The 23,384-nt window shown below is 38.2% G+C and overlaps 1 protein-coding gene across 1 annotated transcript in view; it reads left to right on the plus strand.

Moving 5' to 3' along the window:
* The first annotated feature begins 7,013 nt into the window (after nt 1-7,013).
* The window catches only part of CCDC73 (coiled-coil domain containing 73), a 43,828-nt gene continuing 27,457 nt past the window's right edge, over nt 7,014-23,384 (plus strand). The window contains exons 1-4 of the mRNA XM_026664653.2: nt 7,014-7,145; nt 19,477-19,548; nt 20,341-20,412; nt 23,051-23,086. Of these exons, the coding sequence (XP_026520438.2) occupies nt 7,014-7,145; nt 19,477-19,548; nt 20,341-20,412; nt 23,051-23,086 (312 nt within the window). The remainder of the gene's footprint in view (nt 7,146-19,476; nt 19,549-20,340; nt 20,413-23,050; nt 23,087-23,384) is intronic.

Here is a 23,384-nt window from a genome sequence, read left to right on the forward strand (position 1 = left end):
ATGATAATATTTTTTTTAAAAATAGACATATTTAGCATTTAAATTTATTAGAAAATAAATTAGTTCTAGTGTGAATTTCCAGTTTAAGTTATCATCCTGATCCATAATTTTGATATGACTGTGCTGAAGATGCTCAGTAAGTATTTAAAAAAGCATGAAAACTGCCATAAGATGTGTTGGAAATTCTATTTAATATCTGTCAGCATGTGAATTTTAAATATTTAACAGCAGTAAGTAATGAGTTCTGTCCTGTATGTCTAAACAAACTCTGAAATGATATTTAATTTAATGAACATGGTATTTGAAATGTAAAAAATGTTGAAGAATAAATTTGGCAAGTTTCGTTTTCAAAAACGTAGACCCTAGAATATATTCAAAGGGTATACAGCATATGCCTCACAAATATTTTCTGGTCTTTAAATAAAAGAGGCAATTAAACACAGTGCTTATTCTACATGCATGTTCTACAAATAAAAAATCTATTAATAACTGTATATGTATGATATTTTTGTACCAAATTATTTCCAAAGCAGATTGTATACTTTTCAAATAATTTTCTAGAAAATAATAAGATAGAAAACAAATAGGAAGGTTATGGCACTGTTTATGCTACTGGACACCAATACCTATCATCCCTGATCATGAATTATGTCAGGACTAGTGGAATTTGGAATTTAGCATCATCTGGAGAACCAAAGATTCTTAACCCCTGTGATAAAAGAAAGAAAAAGATGGTTTTTAAAGGAGAAGGAATGTAGTATTTCACTGATTCCATTGAAAAAAGTTCATTGAAAAATTAGTGTTTGATTCGATTGGATATTATTTTAATTCAAGCACGTTATAGAGTACAGCAAAAATGCAGAATAACATTATTTGTAGAATACAATCATTGCAAGGCATTGTATGACATTACACAAATAATAATTATAGTGGCATAGTAAAAAAAAAAAAGAAAAATCTATATTTTTATTTTACTATCATTTTAGATTTCTCCTGCCTCATTTCAAGTAAAATATGTGACTAGGATTAGAGGAAAACTCGTTTTAACATAGGTGAAAGTGATATGTCAGTATAAGGATGTTTTCTGCACAGTTTGTTCCGCTATGGTGTTGAGATAAGTGTACACACTGTTGTGGATATCCAGTTTCTTTGGGATTACCCTACCCCTACTGTGGGCTATGTCCTAGTGTAGAATTTTGCAACTTTTGGTTAACTGCTACTCTGGAGAAATGCTGTGAAAATAATTTTGCGGAGTTTCTTTGGGATGATGAGGCAGGCAATTTTTTATATTGTTACTATTACTATAATTCAATTCTCAGGGTAACCTCAGGGTTGTCAATGATTCAAGGCAGCATAGAAGAACCATTTAAAATGCCTTTAAAAATTATATAATATAGAGCAGGGGTTGCCAACCCCTGGACTGCAACTCAGTACTGGGCTGCAGCCTCTTCTGAACTGGCCCGTGGAAGTAGCGGGCGAACATGCGCATATGCAGCTCCATTTGTGCGAGCAAAAGGCTGCTGCTTGTACAAATGAAACTGCATGTACGCACTTGTCCACCGCTTACAGGGAACCATCCCCTCTCCCACCACCACCACCAGTCCACAAAGCCAGAAAGGTTGGGGAACTTTGATGTAGAGTCAATATCATAACAACAATGCTTCAAGAAATACACAAAAATTAAATACAATTATTTAAATCACTCAGTGATGAAAATAATAAATTTTCAACTTCTACTTTGTGCAATCTTTTTGTTCCTGTTTTGTTTTTGAAGGGAATGCACATTAGTAGCTTGGTTCCATTCTTCCATGTAGATTTGGAACTTCCTTAAAGCAGCGGTCGTCAACCGGTGTGCTGCGGCCCACTGGTGGGCCATGGAAAATTTTGGTGGGCCGCAGAGAAATCTCACCCACAGAGCACCCCCCAAAAGCAATTAATCCAGGCTGTGCAGAAACACAAGGCTATGCCGCCCACATGGCCCACGGAAACCCTCCCCACCCACTCACTCCTTACCCGGCAAACTCGCCTGCTAAATTGCTATTTTTCCTTTTTCCGACCATCATCTGTTCTGCTGTGCTAGGAGATTTAGATTAGCTAGGAAGCAGGAAATGGTTGGATTCCTTGCTTTCTAGCTAGTCTTTAGATCTTCGGCTGTGAACCTCCCTAGGACTGAAGGTTCTATTATTCAGTGCAGACTCACAGCAAGCAAATTTGAGAGACTGAGCTAGCCGATGGCAGATAGATAGATCACTGAATGATTCTGTGAGCAACTCAATCTGCCTGCCTGCTTTGCCTGATTTTGGGTAAAAGTTGTTCTTTTTTTTATAAAAAATTCAATATTTACATACATGGTGTGTTGTGAGTTAATTTTATGAGTTTGCTTGTAAGCAAATTTTATGTGACAGACTGAGCTAGCCAATGGCAGATAGATAGATTTCTGAATGAATCTGTGAGCAACTCAATCTGCCTGCCTGCTTTGCCTGATTTTGGGTAAAAGTTGCTCTTTTTAATAAAAAAATCAATATTTATATAAATATTTATAATATTTACATATAAACCATGCCCAGCCAATCTCATGACCACCAAGCCACACCCACAAATTAAGCCATGCCCACAGAACCGGTTAGTGGTTCCTGGAATTTAAAATTATGAGTTTGGTGGTCCCTGAGGTCCAAAAGGTTGGCGACCCCTACCTTAAAGAATGTCCACTTTGGTATCTTTTTCTTGGCCACAAAAAGCAAACATAGTGAAGGAAAAGGCAGATCATTTTATACTGAGGAAGATGGTGGGTTGTTGCCTAGAATGAGGGAGCTTACAGCATTTCTAAAAAATTGCAGAGATATCAGAAGTAAAATTGGTGCTTGTTTAAATTTTGTCTGCCCTGGTTTAAACAATATATTTGAAAGAGAGCAAATAATACATATTGTACTGAATATTATCATTATACAATATTACATTTTTGTATATTGTTACATAAATATTACATTGTTACATAAACATATGAGCCATGGTGGTGCAGTGGTTAAAATGCAGTATTGCAGGCTAATTCTGCTGACTGTCGACTGCCAGCTGTTTGGCAATTTGAATTTCACCAGGCTCAAGGTTAACCTAGCCTTCCATCCTTTTGAGGTCTGTAAAATGAGGGCCCAGATTATTGGGGACAATATGCTGACTTGTAAACTGCTTAGAGAGGGCTGTAAAGCACTGTGAAGCAGTGTGTAATGTAAGTGCTTCATGTAGTTTCTTTAGAGATTTCTCCCATCTTGATTTTAAAAAATAAGATGGCAATCCTCCCCTTAGACTCCATCAGTCACATTGAAAATGTTAGGATTTAAAAAGTCAAAATTGTGCATAAGATTGCAATTTGCACACTTAATGACATCAGCAGTTATCCACGAAAAGGAAATATTCATTACAAATATTAAACACATAATATTTTATTCAACTTGTACCAAGATGCCACGATGCTTTAGAAGATGTAAGTTAACGTATTGGTGAATGGCTTAAATATCACAGCATGTTTTTTTTAAAATAGAAATATATGAAAACTTGCACTTTAAACTAACTTAAAGTGCTGACACCCATTGTGTACAGTTTGGTTTTTAAAAATAATATCAAATCCTTCTAGTTGTTATAGTAGTAAAAAGGATAGTATGAAATTGATGCTGTTATAGTATAACAATAAGGACGTGACTCATGTATTTTATGTACACATGCATTCAACTGTAGTGACAAATGGTTTCATGCTGTGTGATTAAATGCATATTAGCGTTTGCCCTAGGCATTTGATTATTACCATCTTTACTTCATTACATTTCCACACTATATGGCTATATAATTTATAAGATAATATAGACATCACTTTGTTGCTGATAGGAATTATTCTGTTTTATGGATGGTGTCCTTTAATTTTGCCTTTCATGGATTATAAAATTGGTTAATATCTGCTGAAGTGAATCACTGGAGAAGCAAATAAAGATGTTGGCCCCAGGTCACCGTGTCATTTGTGATACTGGCAAAATCTTACTGGCTCATTTATCCCTGTACATGATTGATAATACCATGGGTTAAATGGAGAAAGCTTTGCTTCCATTAAAGGATCATCACGAGTGAAGACCTCCCACTTAAAAGTCAGGCATGATGAGATGACAAGAGTCTATCTACAGGTCAAATTAAATAACTTAAATAATTTAAGTGAAATGACAGTATAATTTGTCCATCCTGTGTTATTACCTTGACCCCTATCAGGCTTACTGCTTTACTTTCTAGTGCAGATTATTTAATATGTAATTTTTAATAACTGTTGTTCAAATATATGAAAACACACACAGTACTTATGGGTGTGGTAAAACATATTTTTATAATGCATTTTCATTGTAAAATGAAAACTTCTACCATGAATTTATTGGCTAAATTGAAAATCGGTAATAAAAGGGTATATTCAATGGCTATTTCAATGCAGTTATTTTAATTGTTTTTATTTTCTTTTGCTATATTCATGTAAAATGAAATATTGTAACAAGAAAATGATTGTCTAAAACTATAACAGGCATTTTCCTTTTAAAAATTATATATTTTACAGCTATATTAAAATGTTTTCTTTCATAATTGCCCTTTTAAACAAAAAATATGCCAGTAATTCAAATAACTTACAGAAAAGCATTCTTTAGTGCAAACATAATCAAATAAATCATTTATATAATATGAACAAAGGACACTGAATGTGCATATTTCACACCAATCAATTTTAGCTTTTTTTTATTTATTAGACTTGTTTGCTATCCATCTCACTTCGAGGTAACTCTCTTTTAACTTGTTTGCAGTCATAAGGCATTATTTAATTGTTTTGGAAAGTTATCTGCATTGATGAAAGTTATATGCATCTGACCAGTTCTATTTCTATTATTGTAACTTACTAAATGCTATAAATTTTTTCTATATAGGTACAAAGCATTTCGGTCATATTTGATTAAAATCAGGTGAAAAATGCTTTATTTGTAAAACTAAATATATATTTTTAACTATTGCAGAATATCAAGATTAAATTTTTGAAATATTTTTATAAATCAGGGATACAACAGACTATCAGCTCAGGGAAAGGTAAATGGTTGATTTTCAGAAGAAATATTTTATTTCTAGATAAAGTTAGGTTATGTAATCTAAAATATAGTTACTTTTTATGCTAAATTTTGTTTCCTGAGCAATTACTTTGTTTTAAAATATTTGCCCGGTTTTCATTCAAATATCTATGGCAACTAATAGTGGCTATGTTTGCACATCACACTGAGCTATAATTTGACTTGTTTGTGTTTGGCTTAATGCATTGCGTGAATGCAATTCTGGCAGTTTATAAAGTATGGTTTAGCATATTGTGTGAACCCATCAATTATAATTTAATCAGTATATCATAACTGAAGAAACTATGGCTGAACATGATGTGTGAATTATTGCACTAAAACAAGTGCAATAATAATATTGACTACACTTATGTTATTTTATATTTACAGTCTTATGTTTCTTATTTTTCTATGTACTGTGGCTATTGTACAATTTTGAATAGGTGGTAAGGTACCTTCTAAAACTGGTCATCATTTCAGGCTGATAAAGCATATAAAATCACGATTGATTTGATTATGGATCTTTCTACCTCAAAAGTGCTAAATTCCACACAGAGCTTCAATGAGAAATTCATTTTTTCCTGTTTCTTCTGTAATTTTGGTAAAGTTTCTCTTGTTTCCTGATCTTGATCCCTTGACCTCTCCCTCTCCATTTTGTAAATCAAAGATGCCATACATCTCCCAGATGCCATACGTCACCATTTCCCAGTAGCTTTCTGAGGAGTGGCTTTGGTTTAGATAAATTACATGGCTGCTTTGGGAAGGGGTGGCTTTTTTCTTTTCCTGAAAACCCCACAAACATAATAAATGAAAAACAGTGAAAGGACCAAAGGGCATTAACTCTCAGTTTTAGTATATGCCAATTGGTCAGCAGGAAGGAGTACTGGCTCAGTGTTGTTTATATATGGAGGCAGAACAAGAAGCAATGAATGGAAAAGAGAAACTAACCTAGTAATAAGGATAAATTCTCTGTTAGAACAATTAATTAGTGGAACGGCTTGCCTTCAGAAGTTGTTGATGCTCCATCACTGGAGGTTATTAAGAAGAGATTTGTCTGAAATGGTATAGGGTCTCCTGCTTGAGAAGGGAGTTGGACCAGAAGTCTTCCAAAGTCCCTTCCAAATCTTTTATTCTGTTAAATATTCTGTTCTGTTAAAATCAGAGACATGAAAACAACTTCTAAATAGTATATGTGCTTGAGTTCTCATTAACTGACATCTATGTTGATGAAGATTGTACTGTTTTGTGTATGCAGGATCTAATCTGAGTTGGTCACCGGGACCAAAGTTTTATTCTTCCTTTTGGGCTTGTGCTGGAGTCCATCCTCAGGAAACCTCTCTCTCTCCAGAATGTGTCTAGAATCTTGTGCTCAGTGCTCTGGAAAGTTCAGGGTATTGTATCACCTGCCAAACAAGAAATAAAATCTTAATAAGTATTTAGTACTTGTTGATGGAACACTTGTCATGATGTTGGGTTTGGAGACTGGCAAGTTGGTCTTCAAATTAGAGGCACATTTGCCCCAAACTCAGTTTTTAGTGTGGGTTGATGTATATTTGTTACAATCCACATACTTCATTGTCACCCAGGATCTGTTTCTACTTTCCTTTCACATAAATTTCACTCAAATATATGCTTTTTTTTCTCTGGGTCTGTTCACTTTTATATGAGAAGCCTCAGCATTCAAAGTCAAATAAAGTTTTGCTCTGAATTGGACGCATTAGTTAATGCCATTTAAAGTTTGAAATCAAGGGGACATCAAGAGCTTCCCTTATTCTCTGCTTTTATTTTTTCTGCACCAATTAATCCAGGAGTGGGGGGACTTGGTCAAACATTGGCCCTAATAATACTAATATTACATTTAGTAATTAAAAACTTTTTTTAGATTCCATAGGTTAAATGGATGAAGATTTAGATAAAGAAATAGTAGCATATTCCTTACAAAACTCCTCAGAAGCATTGCTTTCGATTCAGTTACTAGATTTCAAAACAACATTTCTGGAGGCAGTAGAAGAGTTGCGTATGAAAAGGGTAGGTGCATTTATTATTTATGTTTAGTTTTTGAATTATTTTCAAATGTTAATGCCATAAAATCAACAAGTTGAAATAGCCAATAATATCCGTTAAAACAATTTACAATAACTCCTTTCCTAACCATCTCAAACTATTGGAAACCTAAATCAAACAGAGTAGTCAATGGCAGAAAGGTGTTATAAGTTCTCTTCTATGTTCTTCATATTCAAACATGTTATATAGTATCGAGTTTAAGTTGTTGCAAGTGTCACATGATTATTAGTCAGGTGGGTCTATGACTATTCCCCATGGCCAACTCACCATGGCCAACTTGCCACAGCAACTTGCCTCCACAGGACAACTTGCCATGGCTAATTCACTACGGGATAATTCAATGTAGGACAAGAGTTACACTAATATTAAAGAAATGGTAGAATAAAATCATGAAAGAAAGAATGCAAAAGGGACAGAATGAAATGTGAATGATAAAAAATGAAACTAATTTTTATTTATTTTAAATAATTGAATTGTTAAATTGTCCTGCAGCAAGTTGGCCACAGTCAGTCGGCTGCGGCAAGTTGTTCCATTCCACAGCCAGGAGGCTACTATACTATAGCTTTTTCATATATAGAAACAGAAATCTGAAATGAGTCAATAATAAGGGAAATGAACAGTATTAAGGTATGTTGTTAAATGTAAATTTATTCAGTTAGATACTGTATTAGATAAAATGACTAGCTTCCATGTGGCACTTATAACAATTTAAAATTAAAATTCCTATTGCAGTAGCTGTTTACTCCTGAATATGAAGAACACAGAAAAGGCATTGAAATATTTTGTAACTCCTCTCTGAATAGGAGAGAACTTAAGATCACTCAAAGTGCTCCAGATAGTTGTTCTCCATGAGGAGACTGCAAGGCATTGGTTTTTAGGGCTCTGGGAGATGAGGGAATAGCTGTTTTGCTCAAATCATTTTCAGTGTTTTTAAATTCACATATTTCTTTGCTAATCATTTTCAAAAAAATTGCTCATTAATTGCTTTTCAGCTATTAGGAACTTTTGGGTCAGCATGTTTTATATTTCCAGGTGAGTTTCCTTCATTCCTTAGTGAAAGAAGTTTTAAATAAAAGTTAATGACTTAACTGTCTATGAAGATTCTCAGTCATCCAGGTCATGGTTGTCCCAAAGGTGCTTTTTAGAAATATTATATTGGATTTACCAAAGAGAATTTGTTGAAGTGTTGAATTTTGTGAGAAGGGATAAAGAAAAATAAAATAAAAATAAAAATCTAGAACATTATTAGAAAGGACTAAAGATCAAGATTGTTAAAAGTAAAAAAGAAGGAATATAAAGTTACTTTATTTGATCAGTGTTAAAATAGATAATGTTATTATATTTGATAATCATTAAGGGACTTTTGCAGACCTCAGGACATAAATGATGAGGTCTTATGGAATTGTTTATAGATAAGAGATGGGCTATGACAAGAAAATAGTATTTCTTTTATTTTAGAGGTGATAAGTTACTAAAATAGTTTAGACTTGTTGGGATGAAGGGAGAAGTAGTTTCTCTTTATATGTTTCCTTTTCTTTACTATATTCTTATTTTTTCCTTTTCTATTTTTCTTTCTTTTTTCTTTTTGTACCTTGTATTTTCAGTTAGTTTTTATTCTTGTAAATTATAATCTTTACATATTAAAGTATATTTAAAAAAGGATAACAATTTTTTCACTATCATTCTGGCTTCTTATTTGGCAGTCTTTCATTAAATTATTATTTGGTTTAATGTCTTGAGTTGAAACCAATCTCAATTTACTTGCTATTGTTCATCAGTCAGCCTTGACCTCAACATGGATTTGTTAATTTTCATAGACAAGAAAAACTATTGACATATATGGTTGCCTTCAAAAATTGCTAATATCCTTGTGGAGCCACTGAATAACTTACAGAATCTGTCTCAGGAAAGAAACTGGTTGAAATCTGGAATTAAGTCATTTATGCAGTTTGATTCAAAATGATATCACAGTAAAGCTTCACTAAATCAATCTGCATTTCCTCTACCACATTGCTGATTTTCCCTTGTTTCTACATAAAAAAATAGAAATGAACTGCATATGATTCATTTCCTGCACACATATATAAATGTTACCATTTTAACATACAAAACATTCATAAGAGGGCTGTGAAAATATTTACAGACTCCTCACATCCTGGACATAAACTGTTTCAACTCCTATCCTCAAAACGACGTTATAGAGCACTGCACACCAGAACAACTAGACACAAGGACAGGTTTTTCCCAAAAGCCATCACTCTGCTAAACAAATAATTTCTTCAACACTGTCCAACTATTTACAAAGTCTGCACTACTATTACTGTTAATTTTCTCATCAATCCTTATCACCCATCCCCTCCCACTTGTGACTATATGATTGTAACTTTGTCGCTTGTATCCTTACGATTTTTATTGACCATTTCCTAGTATGATTTGATTGCCCTATGACTATTTTTAAGTGTTGTACCTGATGATTCTTGACTCTTGACAAATGTATCTTTTCTTTTATGTACACTGAGAGCATTTGCACTAGAGACAAATTCCTTGTGTGTCCAATCACACTTGGCCAATAAAGAATGCTATTCTATTCTATTCTATTCTATTCTATTCTATTCTATTCTATTCTATTCTATTCTCCTCCATGCTGCATCGAGAGCCCAGGATGGGTTGACTCCTTCCTATGACGTAATTTAGCTGAGTCTGTACTAAGATATAAAAGCCAGCCCCCGGGAGAGACCCCAGCTTTTGACTCAGCTCCTTTCAGTCAGTAGCTGTGTCTCTGAAAGCGTTCTGTTAGATAGCAATCACCAGCGATCTTCAGCGATCTTTTTTCCTCGCTTCAAGCAGCTCCCAGGGATCAGGACAGCTGTTTTTCCAGGAGAGCAGGGCTCTCTCTCCTGCAACGTTGGGAGCAGCATTGCCAGAGCGCTGTTCAGGCAAGTTGGGCAGCGTCTGTAGACCTCCCCCATGCCTGCGGTTTGAGCGATCATAAAAAGCGATTGGCAAACCAATCTAGCTAATCGTGCGGCCGAAGGCTGCCCTTTCCTTTGCTGACTTCGCTCGGGGCTCTTTATAGCCTAAGAAGCGATTCTTCTATCTTGGTGCCTGTTTCCCCTAGTCAGTGGGCATCTTGGATTGAAGCCTTCCACCACAAGGTGAGCGGCCATTTTGTAAGCCCGGGGGCCAATTTATACCCTCAGGGGCTTAATACAAAAAATTTCTAAACAGTTTCTTTCTATCGCAAGAGCCTTTATTCTACAAATGGAGCAAGATAAGGCAGTTTCCCCCCCAGTGGAACAGTCTCTTAAGCCCAATAAGAGAAAAAGACGTAGGTAATGCACCCAATCAGTCCAGAGGGAGGTGGCTGCTAAAATCAGAGCTAAGGCTCTAGCCCCTAAGAAGGCAACTCAGGCTGAGTTGAGGGCAGAAAAGCGCAGACATGCAACCCTAGAGAGGCAATTCAACAGAACTATTCAACAGAAGGGAGTGCAACTACAGCATGTTTCAGGTGATACCCGTGGGCCCCAGCCAAGCCCTCCCAGGGGAGGAGAAGTTATCTATGAGCCTTTCCATCCTCCATCCTGGTCTCCTAGGCTTCTGCAGTACAATCTGATCCTCAGAATCTCAGCAGATCTGGGCCTTATTTGCAACAGGCTTCTGGACCCTATGCTCCTCCCCCTCTCTCCAGGCTCGAACCTCTTCTCAATCTAGGCCTGAAGCCACCTTCACTCCCACAGCAGCAGGCCTTCGGCCTTCTGCCTCTACCTTTGAGCATAGACCAGGGGATATCCAAGATGTTGTCTCATTGGCCATTAGGCAGGGATTGGCTGAAGGCTTCAAGCAAATTCTTCGACCTCTGGAAAGGGTTCAGGCCCTTCTCCCTTCTCAATCTATAAGTTCTTTGCCTCATCACCCTGATTTACACAGGCCTCAGGACCTCAGGGTCCATTCTTCTCTATCAGAATGGGAGGAGGTTGATGAGGAAGGAAGGGCTTAACCATCTGAACACAGTTACCCCTCTCATTCAGAGCGTGAAGAGGGCGAGACTTTTGACCAAAATCTTTCAGAGGAAGAGGATTCTCGCCCAGAGCAGACATCCTCTGCATTGGTCTTCAATCCTTCTCTCTTCAGGCCATTGCTCAGTAAGGCCTTGGTCACTGTCAAGCTGTCACCGGAGGAAGTGGCTCCTGAGCCACAAGGAAATCCCTCTAGCCAAGGGGATTCACTCTTCTCCAAGCCTGTAGTGCATGCAGAGGTTTTGCCTTCTCCCACTTTGTTCCTGAACATGGTCAAGGAACAGTGCGCTTCCCCTTCGGCAGGTCCTTGCCCATCTTCTCTGTATAAGCATTTCTACGTCAGTGCAGCCCTGGACAATGCCCTGGCAGTGCCTTCTGTTGACATTCCAGTTCTGGCCTCATTCTCATTTTCTGGCACTCCCACGGAGCCAGAAGATATCCTGAAACCGGATGATAAACGTTCCGAACAGGCCCTCCAGCACAATCCCCAGGCTGCTGCATGGGCTGTTCGGGCTTCAACAGCAGCACCCTTTTTTTCACGAGGGCATCCACACGGTGGCTGCGCCAACTCCAGAATAGATTGCCTGCTTCTGACCTTTGGTCTCACCAAGACCTTAATAGGATTATTGCAGCGGCAGAATTCACTGCAGATGCCACTCTCAATTCCGCCAAAATTTGCATCCAAGGCCATGGCATCTTCAGTAGCAGCAAGATGACTGTTATGGCTCAGAAATTGGCAGGTGGAGTCACGCTGAAAATGGAAGCTGGCTTCAGTTCCATTCTCAGGCGATAAGCTTTTTGGCGATGCTCTGGGACCTTATCTCATCGAAACCAGAGATAAACGTAAAATTCTCTCTTCCTCTGGAAGAAAGCCGATTATCGCCCAGCTCCTTACCACCCTCCTGCCTTTTGAGCGGAGACCTCATCTCGCTTCCCCTGCTCTCAGAGGCTGTACTCCCAACACCAAGACCAACGTGTGGCAGCATCTGGCAGGCAACAACCTTCTACTGGTAAATGGCCCTTTCGGGGCGGAGGGGGATGTTCCTTCCATCACTCTAAGTAATCCCTTGTTCTCCCCACCCATTGGAGGTCACCTAGCCTTCTTTGCCTCCAAATGGGAGGAGTCAATGATGGACGCCTGGGTGCTCAGCACTATTAGGTCAGGGTTACAATTGGTCTTCCTAACGCCACCCCCAGAACATTTTTTGATCTGTCCTGTCTCTCGGGAGGGTTCATGTCAAGGCAAGCCCTCATGAATCAGGTCATTCAACACCTTCTTGAAATCAGAGCTATTCAACCTGTTCCCCCCTCTCAACAGGGACGTGGGCTTTACTCTCGCCTTTTCATCATTACCAAAGAGTCAGGGGGGGTGGGGGTGGCGAGCCATCCTTAATCTAAAATTTCTCAACCAATTTGTAAAATACAGGCAATTTAAAATGCAGACTCTGCATTCTATTTTAAGAGAGTGTTCGGGAGGGCGGTCTCCTTTCTTCCATTGATCTCACGGAGGCTCTCCTCCACATCCCCATTTGGCCTCATCATCGCCAGTTTCTCCGTTTCTGTTATCAGAATACCCATTACCAGTATCGAGCACTTCCCTTCGGCCTCTCATTGGCTTCAAGGGTCTTCACGAAGGTTCTGGCAGCATTGATGGCATCTCTGCATTCTGTTCCAGTGAGGATCCAGTGGTACTTGGACGACATTTCGATTCTGTCCTCCTCCATCCATGCAGCCCATCGGGATCTGGAAATTACCCTGTCATATCTCCAGAGCCACAGATTTTTTCATTCCATCCACTCCAATGGTTCCTGCTTCCCTACCAATGAGCAGGAACCAACCACTCATACATCAAGGTCCCGCTCCCACCACAAATACGAAGATCTCTAAATTGGTGGCGTTACCCGTTAATCTGGAAGGGACTTCTGTTCAGGGTCCCAGACAGGCTAGTGATAACCACCGATGCCAGCCTCCTGGGTTGGGGTTCCCTTATGCAGGGCCGGATAGCTCAGGGCGTTTGACCCTTCCCATAAATTGGCTAAAGCTCAGAGCCATTTTTCTAGCTCTCAAGCATTTCAGGCACTCAGTGAACGGCTCTCACGTTCTAGTCCTTCGGACAACATGGCCGCAATGGCTCATGTCAACCGGCAAGGGGGGACAAGGTCCAGAGCCCTCTTGGGAGTGGCTCTACAGTTGGGGTTATGGGCAGAGAAACACCTGCCCATAACCATCGACCTGTTGTCGATCTCGGTGGACCACATCTCCGGGGTCGACAACTCCCAGGCCGACTGGCTCAGCAGGAGCCTAGTCGACCAGGCAGAATGGACCATTCCTCCGTCTCTATTCAGGGACCTTTCCCTAAGATTCAGTATGCCGGAGGTGGATCTCTTCTCCACTCCTCAAAACGCCCAGGTCACCAGATTCTTCACCAGGTTTCCTTGCCAGGGAATGGAGGGGCCCAATGCTCTTCGGTGCAGATAGCCCAAAGGTCTCCTCTATGCCTTTCCCCCGCTTCCCATCATTCCGGCAGTAATTCGGAAGATGTTGGAGGAACAAGTGGAGCTCCTCCTCCTGGCTCCCTATTGGCCAAGGAGGCCCTGGTTTGTGGACCTGGTCAACCTATTGTGGCTTCTCCTTGGAGGATCCCAGCCCATCTAATCTCCCTTCATCAGGGGATTCTGCTCCATCCAGAGCCCCAGTGGCTCAAGCTGACTGTGTGGCACTTGAGTGGCAGCGGCTAGAGGAGGCTGATCTTCCAGAAAGGGTCATCCTCACTATCCTGGCATCTCGCAAACCTTCTACAAAGCACATCTATGATGCCACCTGGAAGGCCCTTTCCCGATGGTGCCTTAGGGAGGGTCTCTCTCCTGCTTCAGCCGAGTTGGCAGAGGTTCTTAGATTACTTCAGCATGATCTGGAGAAAGGTTTGGCCCCCAACACCTTACGCAGGCAGGTTGAGGCCCTCTCCTTGGTTCTTTCATGTGGTTCGCTTCCTTCCTTATCCTATCACCCTTCAGTCAGGAGGTTTTTGAAAGGGGCTTCCAACCTGCACCCACCGGTGGTTCACAGGTATCCTTCCTGGGATCTTCATGTGGTCCTTAATGCCCTTACGAAGCCCCCTTTTGAACCCCTGAGAACAGTGTCTCTCCGTTTCCTGACTGAAGGTAGTGTTCCTCGTTTCCATCACTTCAGCTAGGCGGGTATCTGAGCTCACTGCTCTTTCCATCAGACAGGACCTTTGTTCCTTTCATGATGATAGGGTTGTTCTCCATCTGGACCCCTCATTTATTCCAAAGGTTAACACCTGGTTTCACAGGTCCCAGGACATTGTGTTTCCTGGCTTCTGCCCCCTCCCGCACCATGACTTAGAGCGGCAGTGGCACACGCTAGACATACAAAGGGCTCTTAGAATATACATTAAGCGCACTTCCTCCTTCAGGAAATTGGAAGCCATGTTTGTTTCCTTTTTCCTTCTCACTTGGGGCACAAGGCCTCTTCTCCTACTATTAGCAGGTGAGTCAGATCTTGCATTGAGCAGGCCTACAAAGCTGCGGCCCTTCTGGTCCCTCGAGGTCTGACGGCGCACTCTACCAGAAGCGCGACCACTTCTGCTGCCTGGGCGACCCAGGCACCCTTGGAGAAGATCTGTCATGCGGCCACGTGGACTTCCCCGTCTCCTTTCATCAGACACTACCATCTGGATGCCTTTGCCTCAGCAACTGCAGCCTTTGGCAGACAGGTGCTTCAATGTGTGGTTTAACAATCGGTGTGATGAGCCGGACGAGGACCCGCCTGTGGACATGCAAGCTTTAGTATGTCCCACCCTGGGCTCTCGATGCAGCATGGAGGAGAATGGGCGTTGGTAGAAGTTACCCTGAATGCCCTTTCTATCTATGCTGTGAGAGAGCCCAGCCCTCTCTTGATTCGTCCGGAGAGGGTAATACATATTTCTGTATTCATTTTGTGCTTTCAGAGACACCTTTCAGTCTGTCAAGTATCTTCGCAAAAGGTGGGGTCTCTCCCGGCGGCTGGCTTTTATATCTTAGTACAGACTCAGTTAAATGATGTCATAGGAAGGAGTCAACCCATCCTGGGCTCTCTCGCAGCATAGATAGAAAGGGCGTTCAGGGTAACTTCTACCAACGCCTGTTCTATTCTATTCTATTCTATTCTATTCTATTCTATTCTATTCTATTCTATTCTATTCTGTATTTGTAGGCTAATATTACTCAAGGCTTTTTAGTGAAAATATACCGTGTGCTTCTAATAAAACCCTTAAAACCCTTTTAAGAAAAATATTTGAATACCATCTAATATTGTTTGAATGATAGGTAGGCATCATTTAACAACTGTCTAATTTAATAACCATTCCCAGTTACAAATTGATATCCAACATCCAATCCAGCTCCTAGGCCATTTACATTCCAACTGACTATTTTAATTATCAGGCCTCCTTGTACACAAAATATTTCTGAAGGTCAGTTTCCCAATTATAGAACCATTGTGTACTGTAATAATCTTATGGAAAATCAAATCCATAAAAAGACAATATTTAAATGGTAAATATGAATCTAATCGCCAGATTGCAAGAACACAAGCGAGTGGTCAGATGAGGAGACCCAAACTCATTGGTAGCCTCACATTGCAATGAACAAGGACATATTCAACTTTTAGCTACTAAAATTATTGGCCGAGCAGGTACAAAGATAGACAGGAAAATGATTGAAATCTGGAAAACGAACCCCTTGTCAGTCAACAGGAGAGTTGATTTTCCATCAGCTTATCAAGTACTTAGGAGCCAAAGACTTGGTAGCCCAGGAAACAACAGTCACTGATTTAATAGCTGGCCATCAACACCCCAATCAACCAATAAGCAGCCATACCCAATCAGGCTCCACATAAATACTGCACACAGAATAGCCCAAAGCACCCATTCTGCTAGGGAGAAGTTCCCTGAGGAAGGACTCCAGTACCAGTCTGAAAACTTGGGAGATTAAACCTGTAGTCCCAATGACTGGCCCAGATTCAATATTGCAATATTATCCTGGGACATGTATATTTGCCTTCATTTGTGAATTATAATAATATTTATTATACTTTACTAGAAGTGTATGATAGGCTTAACGTTAGTGACACCAAGATAATGCTCAGTTTAGAACATCAGAGAGACAATGTAATCTAAATGACAACTGTCTGGGTAAATAAAATAACTGATTTGCTCATCCTTTCATTTTCTAACCTTTGGTTTATGCGGGACTGAAAAGTATTGTTGGAAATACACATTGTGCACGAGGTTCGTGCTTTGCATTGTGACGTGTTGTCTTGCCATTCTTTCTCCTAATTAAAATAATCTTTAAAAAAATCAGAGAGGACAGGAAGACTGGTAGACCCCTAGTAAAGTATTACCAGAAGTATTACCACTTGAGGATTTACTCCCTAGGGTACGGCAAAAATACACAAAAAGCATGTGCTAACACGGATATTTTCTGATGCCAATAAAACATCAAAAATAAGTAACATGGGTAGAAAATCAGATTCACTAGCTGTGTTTGTCACTGACCACATTGTTTGTTTAATATTTTGCTTCTTTTTTATCCTGTTGGTATACATGGACCAAAGAAGGAGCCTCTTTTTTTCCTCTTAAGAAATACCATAGTGGATGTTAAACTTTGAAATTTTCACTAAATTTGGACAAGTGTTACTTGAAGAACTACTTTATGTAGGGCATCCTAAACAGACCATGAATCTATAAGTCTGGAAACTGTTTGGTTAGGTAACAAAAAGAAATAGATGTGGCAATTTTGTAGGAGGTGGATTATGATTTTGAAAAAGATAGAAAAAGTACCTAGTTTGGGCTGCTTGGATATGAGCCAGCTGTACGGTATTCCTAAATCTGTTCAGGGTCAAACAATCAGGGGGGTTTGGACAATACACTGTCTTTCTTGTAAAACTACAGCCTGAAGCAAGCATTTTACAAAAGGCCTGACACTTTCTAAAGGTTATAGAGAGTAAATAAACCATCAAATGACTCCTCTTTTATTGTTATGGTGGTGTTTTTGTAAAAAACACTTAAATCCTTGTAGTCCTAAGGCAGCTAATAAAACAGCAACACTTGTAAAGGTTTTATATTGCTTGTTATCTTCTTAAAATGATATACATTTTCTCCTAAACAGAAGAAAGTTTTCCTGTTAAAGAGCAACAGAACTGTTTGTTGCAAGGCAAAAGAAATTCAAAGTCTTGTATTTATAATAAAAACAAGAAAGCAGGCAAACAAATAAAACTGGTGATTTTAAAGAAGACTTTCACTTTTACTTCAAGATTAGTGTTTTTTTTATTTAACTTTTTGATATATCTTTTATGTAATTACTGAATTTCCTCCCTCAAATAAGACAATATTTACTTCCCTATTATTTGCTATTTTAAAGTTCCAAGTTTCCATTTTTTTTTACTGAAATAAGTTTAATTCAAATATATACATAATTGTAAAAAAATAGTGCTTGTCAATTTCTATTCAAATATCATTAACAGTTTAAGGATACACATTTAATTTACTGTACTGATTTATGGTTCTGTGGAAAAGATCAACTTGAAATAATTTATAGCTTCTAATGCCTTATGCATATTTAAATTCCAGAAAAAATCTTTACTTTAAGCTAGAGAGAAAGGTCGAAACACCTGCAGATAAGGCAACACTGCAAGAAATTTTGTGGAATTTCTGGAATTCTTAGGCCAGCTTGGAAGGAGCTTTGGACGTTTTGTATTTTTGTGAATTAACAGTGTTGGAGTTCTGGCTGAGATTAAACGATGTTTATTACTGGCTGAGATGCAATGTAATTGAAACCACTGCACCAGTTTTATTTGCTTAAACTGGAGCTTAAACTGAATATTTTTTCTCCTGGAATTTAAATATACATCAGGCATTAGAAGCTATACATTATTTCAAGTTGATCCTTGGCTACATTCCATCTCTCATCCAGGCTTGAGTTACAAGTCCTTTAAGTAAAATGTTGGTTTGATGATTCATCAGTTTCTCCAAAGAGATTGTGGGAGAAATTGACAAAGTTTTTCTGCCTTCCATCTTCTGTTCATGAGGAGACTACATACACCAAAAACCATTCCTGCAGTTCTTCAAATATTTAAAATGTCCCAAAGCATCTCTGTAACTGTAAGTTTCATGTGTGTATGCAGCATTTTAGATATTTGAGGGAAATACAGCAGGACATGTCACCTGTCAGACAGTACATGAATTATTAGACTAGTAGTCACAATGCAGATTCCTTCATTTTTGTTATAGCACATAAAACCTAGATCTGGGAAAGACTCTTATAATAGTTTCTGTTTGTTTTTAATCTTTCTTTGAACATTTCAAATAAGATATTAAAAAAGAAATACTTTTTTAAAGAGACAATGCCAGGCCAGCTTCCTGGGTTCTTGGTGGGGGAATGCTTGTCAGCATTGGTGGGAATGCTTGTCAGCAGATAAAAAATGTGACCATTTCAGGATTCATGGGTAGATTTATCAGATCCATGAGAAGCAGCCTTGTTTAGGAGTTCATCTATGGGCAAAGCAAAGAGGCAGCCTGAAGAGGAATAGATATTGAAAACCCACAGACTTTTCTTTAAAAAGATCACTTATTTGTAATATTGAGGGTTAACTTTTGCAAGGATGTTATTTCAAATGAGCTTTAAAACATTTTCAATCTACAATGAATTAAAAATAAAGCTGCCCTTCCACCACTGAAGATGTAACAGTAGCAAAACAAAACTTTCCTTTCAGACTATGAAAGAGGCTGAATATATAAATCTCACATGAACTATACCTTTTGTCTTGCTGTGGAAAGAGCTTGATGTATAAATTTCATATATATTATCCCTTTTGTCCTTCTAAGATTGTTCTGAATAAAGAAATACTGTGAAAATGCATGCAGGTTGTAAAAAGAACTTCATGGATTAGTAATCTCCCTCCATTCCATGTCCTAGAAAGATTAGGTGAACAAGTTTCCATAAGTTCATTTGCAGATGTTACGCTGGAGGGAAGCTGTTGATCCCAGCTAACATTTCAAAAAATTTCACTGTGGCCTGAAATGTATTTTCATTTGCATATATAACTTTAAAATTTTTTAGGATGATAGAATAAGAAAATGCATTGACATAAAGAAATAATTTTAGCATAAATTGCTAAATCAATTTCAGTCAGGTTATTTAATGTTTTGTAAATATTTTCATAATAAAGCTTATCAGGAATATATCACAACAATGATTTTGTTTTAATGTTGAAATTAGGATTCAGAAAATCTTTACGAGAAACAAATTAGCAGACATGTTGCTGAAAAACAGGACCTTGTATGGCAGAAGGTTGGTGACTTTGTCATAATTTTTGATATTATCACTGAAGTGATAAGGAAAAAAGTGATATCTTACTTTTTAATATACTTCCACTAAATACTTAGTGTTAGGGTTAAATTTAGTGGATATAATAATCAACTGAATCCTGAAGCTGTTATATGTGTTTAAAACTGTGCTTTTAGAATCTGGCAAAACTAAATCTGAAGAAACTATTCCAATGCCTTTTTTAAAACTTTCATCTAATCCAGAAAAATTCTGAATATAGTCCAACTCAAGATTGCAATTGCTTTGAATAATCTAATTATGTTGCGAAGCAAATCATATGTAGGAACTGAAAGAAAAAAATACAAAGTGTTTCATACTTATTTGAAGATTATCCTATTATATTGTTGCTTCTCTTTCATACTAATTTATAGAAAATATATACCTGTTTTGCCATACAAATAAACCTGTCACTTTGTATCTTGATTAGAAAGTAATCGTTATTTCTTTATTTTGTATAGCTTACTTAAGCCATTATTTATTGATTTTTTTGAATCATCATCAATTAAGATTAAATTGTATGAAAATTAAACATCAATGTATTAGTGATATAGTGATAATGATAGGGTAGGGGTTAATATTTTTATTCTTTTTTGTATTGGATTTTTTTATTTTTTGTAAGCTGCTTAGAATAACTGAAAATGAGTGGGCAGCCATATAAATTCTCTAAATAAATAAATATCATAAGTGATGAGACTAAAAAATTGTGCTTAAAGGTCAGCTTCATATATTAGATTTTAAATTATTGTCAACAAATAGGAAGCTGTTCAGCATGAGAAAGAAGCATTAAAGAAGCAGCATGCAGAAGCCATTACAACTTTAAAAAAACAAGTAAGATACTTTTTTCCTCAGCAATAATTATTATATTTCTGAACAGATTAATTTTAGCTTTATGTGGAAAGTAATATTGCCATATGAATTCACAAGATTTTGGCTACAATCCACACTTTCCTGGGAATGAGTTATATTGAACTCAGTTGGAAGGAGAGCAAAAAGGTAGTGTTTGCAAGATCAAATGTCAGCTTCTGTCTGGAGTGGCTTGTTTTATATAAATTAAGTGTCAACTTGTATGCTCTCATCCATAGCAAAGAAACCCTTCAGTAACAACTCAAGAATTATGCTTTATACTAATAATATTTCAGCCCAAGTCAACTTTATGTATATAAGGTAATGTGCAGCCAATAAATTTTACAAATAAATAAATATGTTGAAAAGAGTAGGGAATGGTATTTCATAGGTTAATGGCAATGTGGTACAATAGATGCTCATAGTATCAATCCTAAAGACTAATAAATTGGGAAGGATATGCCTGTATGTGCGCGGCTCAGATTAGAAGGTTGAAGTATCTTGTAGCTGATTTCATGTTCAATAGTTTCAAAAGTTATTAAGAGACCCAGAAGAGCATATAGGGCAGGGGTCCCCAACCACCGGTCCGCGGACCGGCACTGGTCTGAACAACCCTTACCGGGCGCTGGTTGCTGGCGCCGCCATCTTTTTGGTAAAAAGCGCTTCCGGGTAGAAAGTTCACCGGAAGCGCTGTTTCGTCATAAAAGATGGCGGCGCCAGCTGTGAGCTTTTCCGGTAGAAAGCCATTTCTACCGAAAAAGCTCACCAGAAGCGCTATGCCGCCATCTTTTATGACGAACAGCGCCCGTGACGCCACGGAAGCGCCTTTTCAAAAGATGGCGGCGCCCAGTTGACGCCGGCACCGGCCGCGGCGCCCAGCTGATGTCGGAACCGGGCGCGGCGCCGAAAAGGTTGGGGATCCCTGATATAGGGCATACTTTTCCCATTTGTTCCCCAATATAAGTCGTACAACAGGTCAATCAGGATCATATCCCTCTCATAACCAAGCCTAAATTTTGATCAGAATGTATCTAAATAGATAAGAGTATCCAACATTACTTGGAATTAAAAGATTACCTCAGATTCCAACACCTTGTCTAAGGACTGTAGGTTTGAAACTAAATAGTAATTATCCAGAGCTGTGTGATGAAATTTGTCTTCTTCAACTTCAACTGTTGTTCCAAATACGTCTGATAATAATCTGATAAAATCATTAATTGTAGTTGGAAATTTGTTTTGTTAAAATGCAAAACTATTTCCTGTCACTCTTTCTATTCAATTTCCTTGAAAACCAGTTGCAGTAAACTGTTGGACTTGTGAGGAGATGGAGGTCCCAATTTACCCTCAGCCATAGAAGCCCACATAGGAAGAGGAAGTATTATGTACACTCTTCTGAGTTCCTATTGATATTGATTCCTAATGATACAACAGTGGTGGGACTTATCTCCGGGGGAGATGAGTCTGCCTACCAAGATGAGGTGGACTGGTTGCTTTCGTGGTGTGGAAACAACTTGGTCCTCAACACCAATAAAACCAAGGAGCTTATAGTGGATTATAGAAGGAACAGACCAGACATCCAGCCCTTGCTTATCAATGGAGACCGAGTGGAGCAAGTGGCCAGTTTTAAGTTTCTGGGTGTTACCCTAAAAAAGGACCTAACCTGGGGTGCCCACATTGCAGCCCTGGTCAAAAGGGCCCAGCAGAGATTATACTACCTGAGACTTCTCAGAAAACAACAACTGAATGAAAAACTGCTGGTGACCTTCTACCGCTGCACCATAGAGAGCATTTTAACATACTGCACCTCTGTATGGTTTGCCAATTGCACAGTGGCAGATAGGAAAGCACTCCAGAGGGTTAACATCATTGCCCAGAAGATCATTGGTTGCCCTCTCCCCTTTTTGGAAGAGCTGTATAGCTCCCGCTGCCTTAAGAAAGTTCAAAACATTCTCAAAGATCCATCTCATCCTGGGGAACCCTTTTTTTTAACTATTACCATCTGGCAGATGGTACAGAATAATAAAAACAAGGACAAATAAGCTGAAAAACAGTTTCTATCCCAGGGCAGTAGCTCTTTTGAATTCTGCTGGATAGTGCAGTGTTGGTGTGGTGTCAGGGGTTTCCGGTTCAATGTGTGAAGGGTGAAGGATGTGTGTTTGTGTTTATTTTCATTTTCATGGTCATGATGTACACTGAAGATGGTGTTTGATTTCGTTGTACAAGGTTCAATGACAATAAAATAAACTAAACTATTGTAAAATGTAGGATATAAAAGTAATTAATAAACATATATAATTTTATATAAGTAGAAAAGTTTTGCATACTTCCATAGATAACCAATTTTGGAATAATAACATTTTGAGATTTATTCATATCTGATACAGTTATTGATTTTTTTTACTGTAGAGTTTTCAGTGAAGAGTCTGTTCCCATTTGGGAAAGCAGATTCTTTTTGCAGTACAAATTTATACATTTTTCTGGAGGCTTATGTAATTATATTTTATATTAATTAAATAAAAATAACTTAATTTAATTTAGATAAAAATAAAAATGACCTGATTTGGCTAAAATGTTGAATATTGTTTAAACGTACTGTTTATTTATTTATTTTTCTTGATACAAGTTTCAAGCAAAAATGATTGCTATGGAAGAAGAAAAGGTAATATGAACACTTGTATAATTTACTTGTTCAATTAATGTTCAGTTAGCGGTTGAGTATTTAAGTGCTTTGTGTGGAAGGTCCTGACAGGTGTTCATTTCTTAATTTCCAATAGCAATGTACAATAACTGATAAGTCCCATTAAGAATGTTGATGGCCTTTCAACATAGCTTCCCAAATGTTCTTGTGAATGCTTTCAGAAGGAAACATCAGCTATAGTCCTAAGAGTACATGAAATACTTCAATTAATCTGGGGTACTATTATAATCTTTTTAAAAATGATTTTGTGTTATTTATA

The sequence above is a fragment of the Notechis scutatus genome, chromosome 1 (genome assembly GCF_049901735.1).
Source record: "Notechis scutatus isolate UNSWTSFEM ecotype Mainland chromosome 1, rNotScu1.2, whole genome shotgun sequence".
Classification (NCBI taxonomy): Eukaryota; Metazoa; Chordata; class Lepidosauria; order Squamata; family Elapidae; genus Notechis; species Notechis scutatus.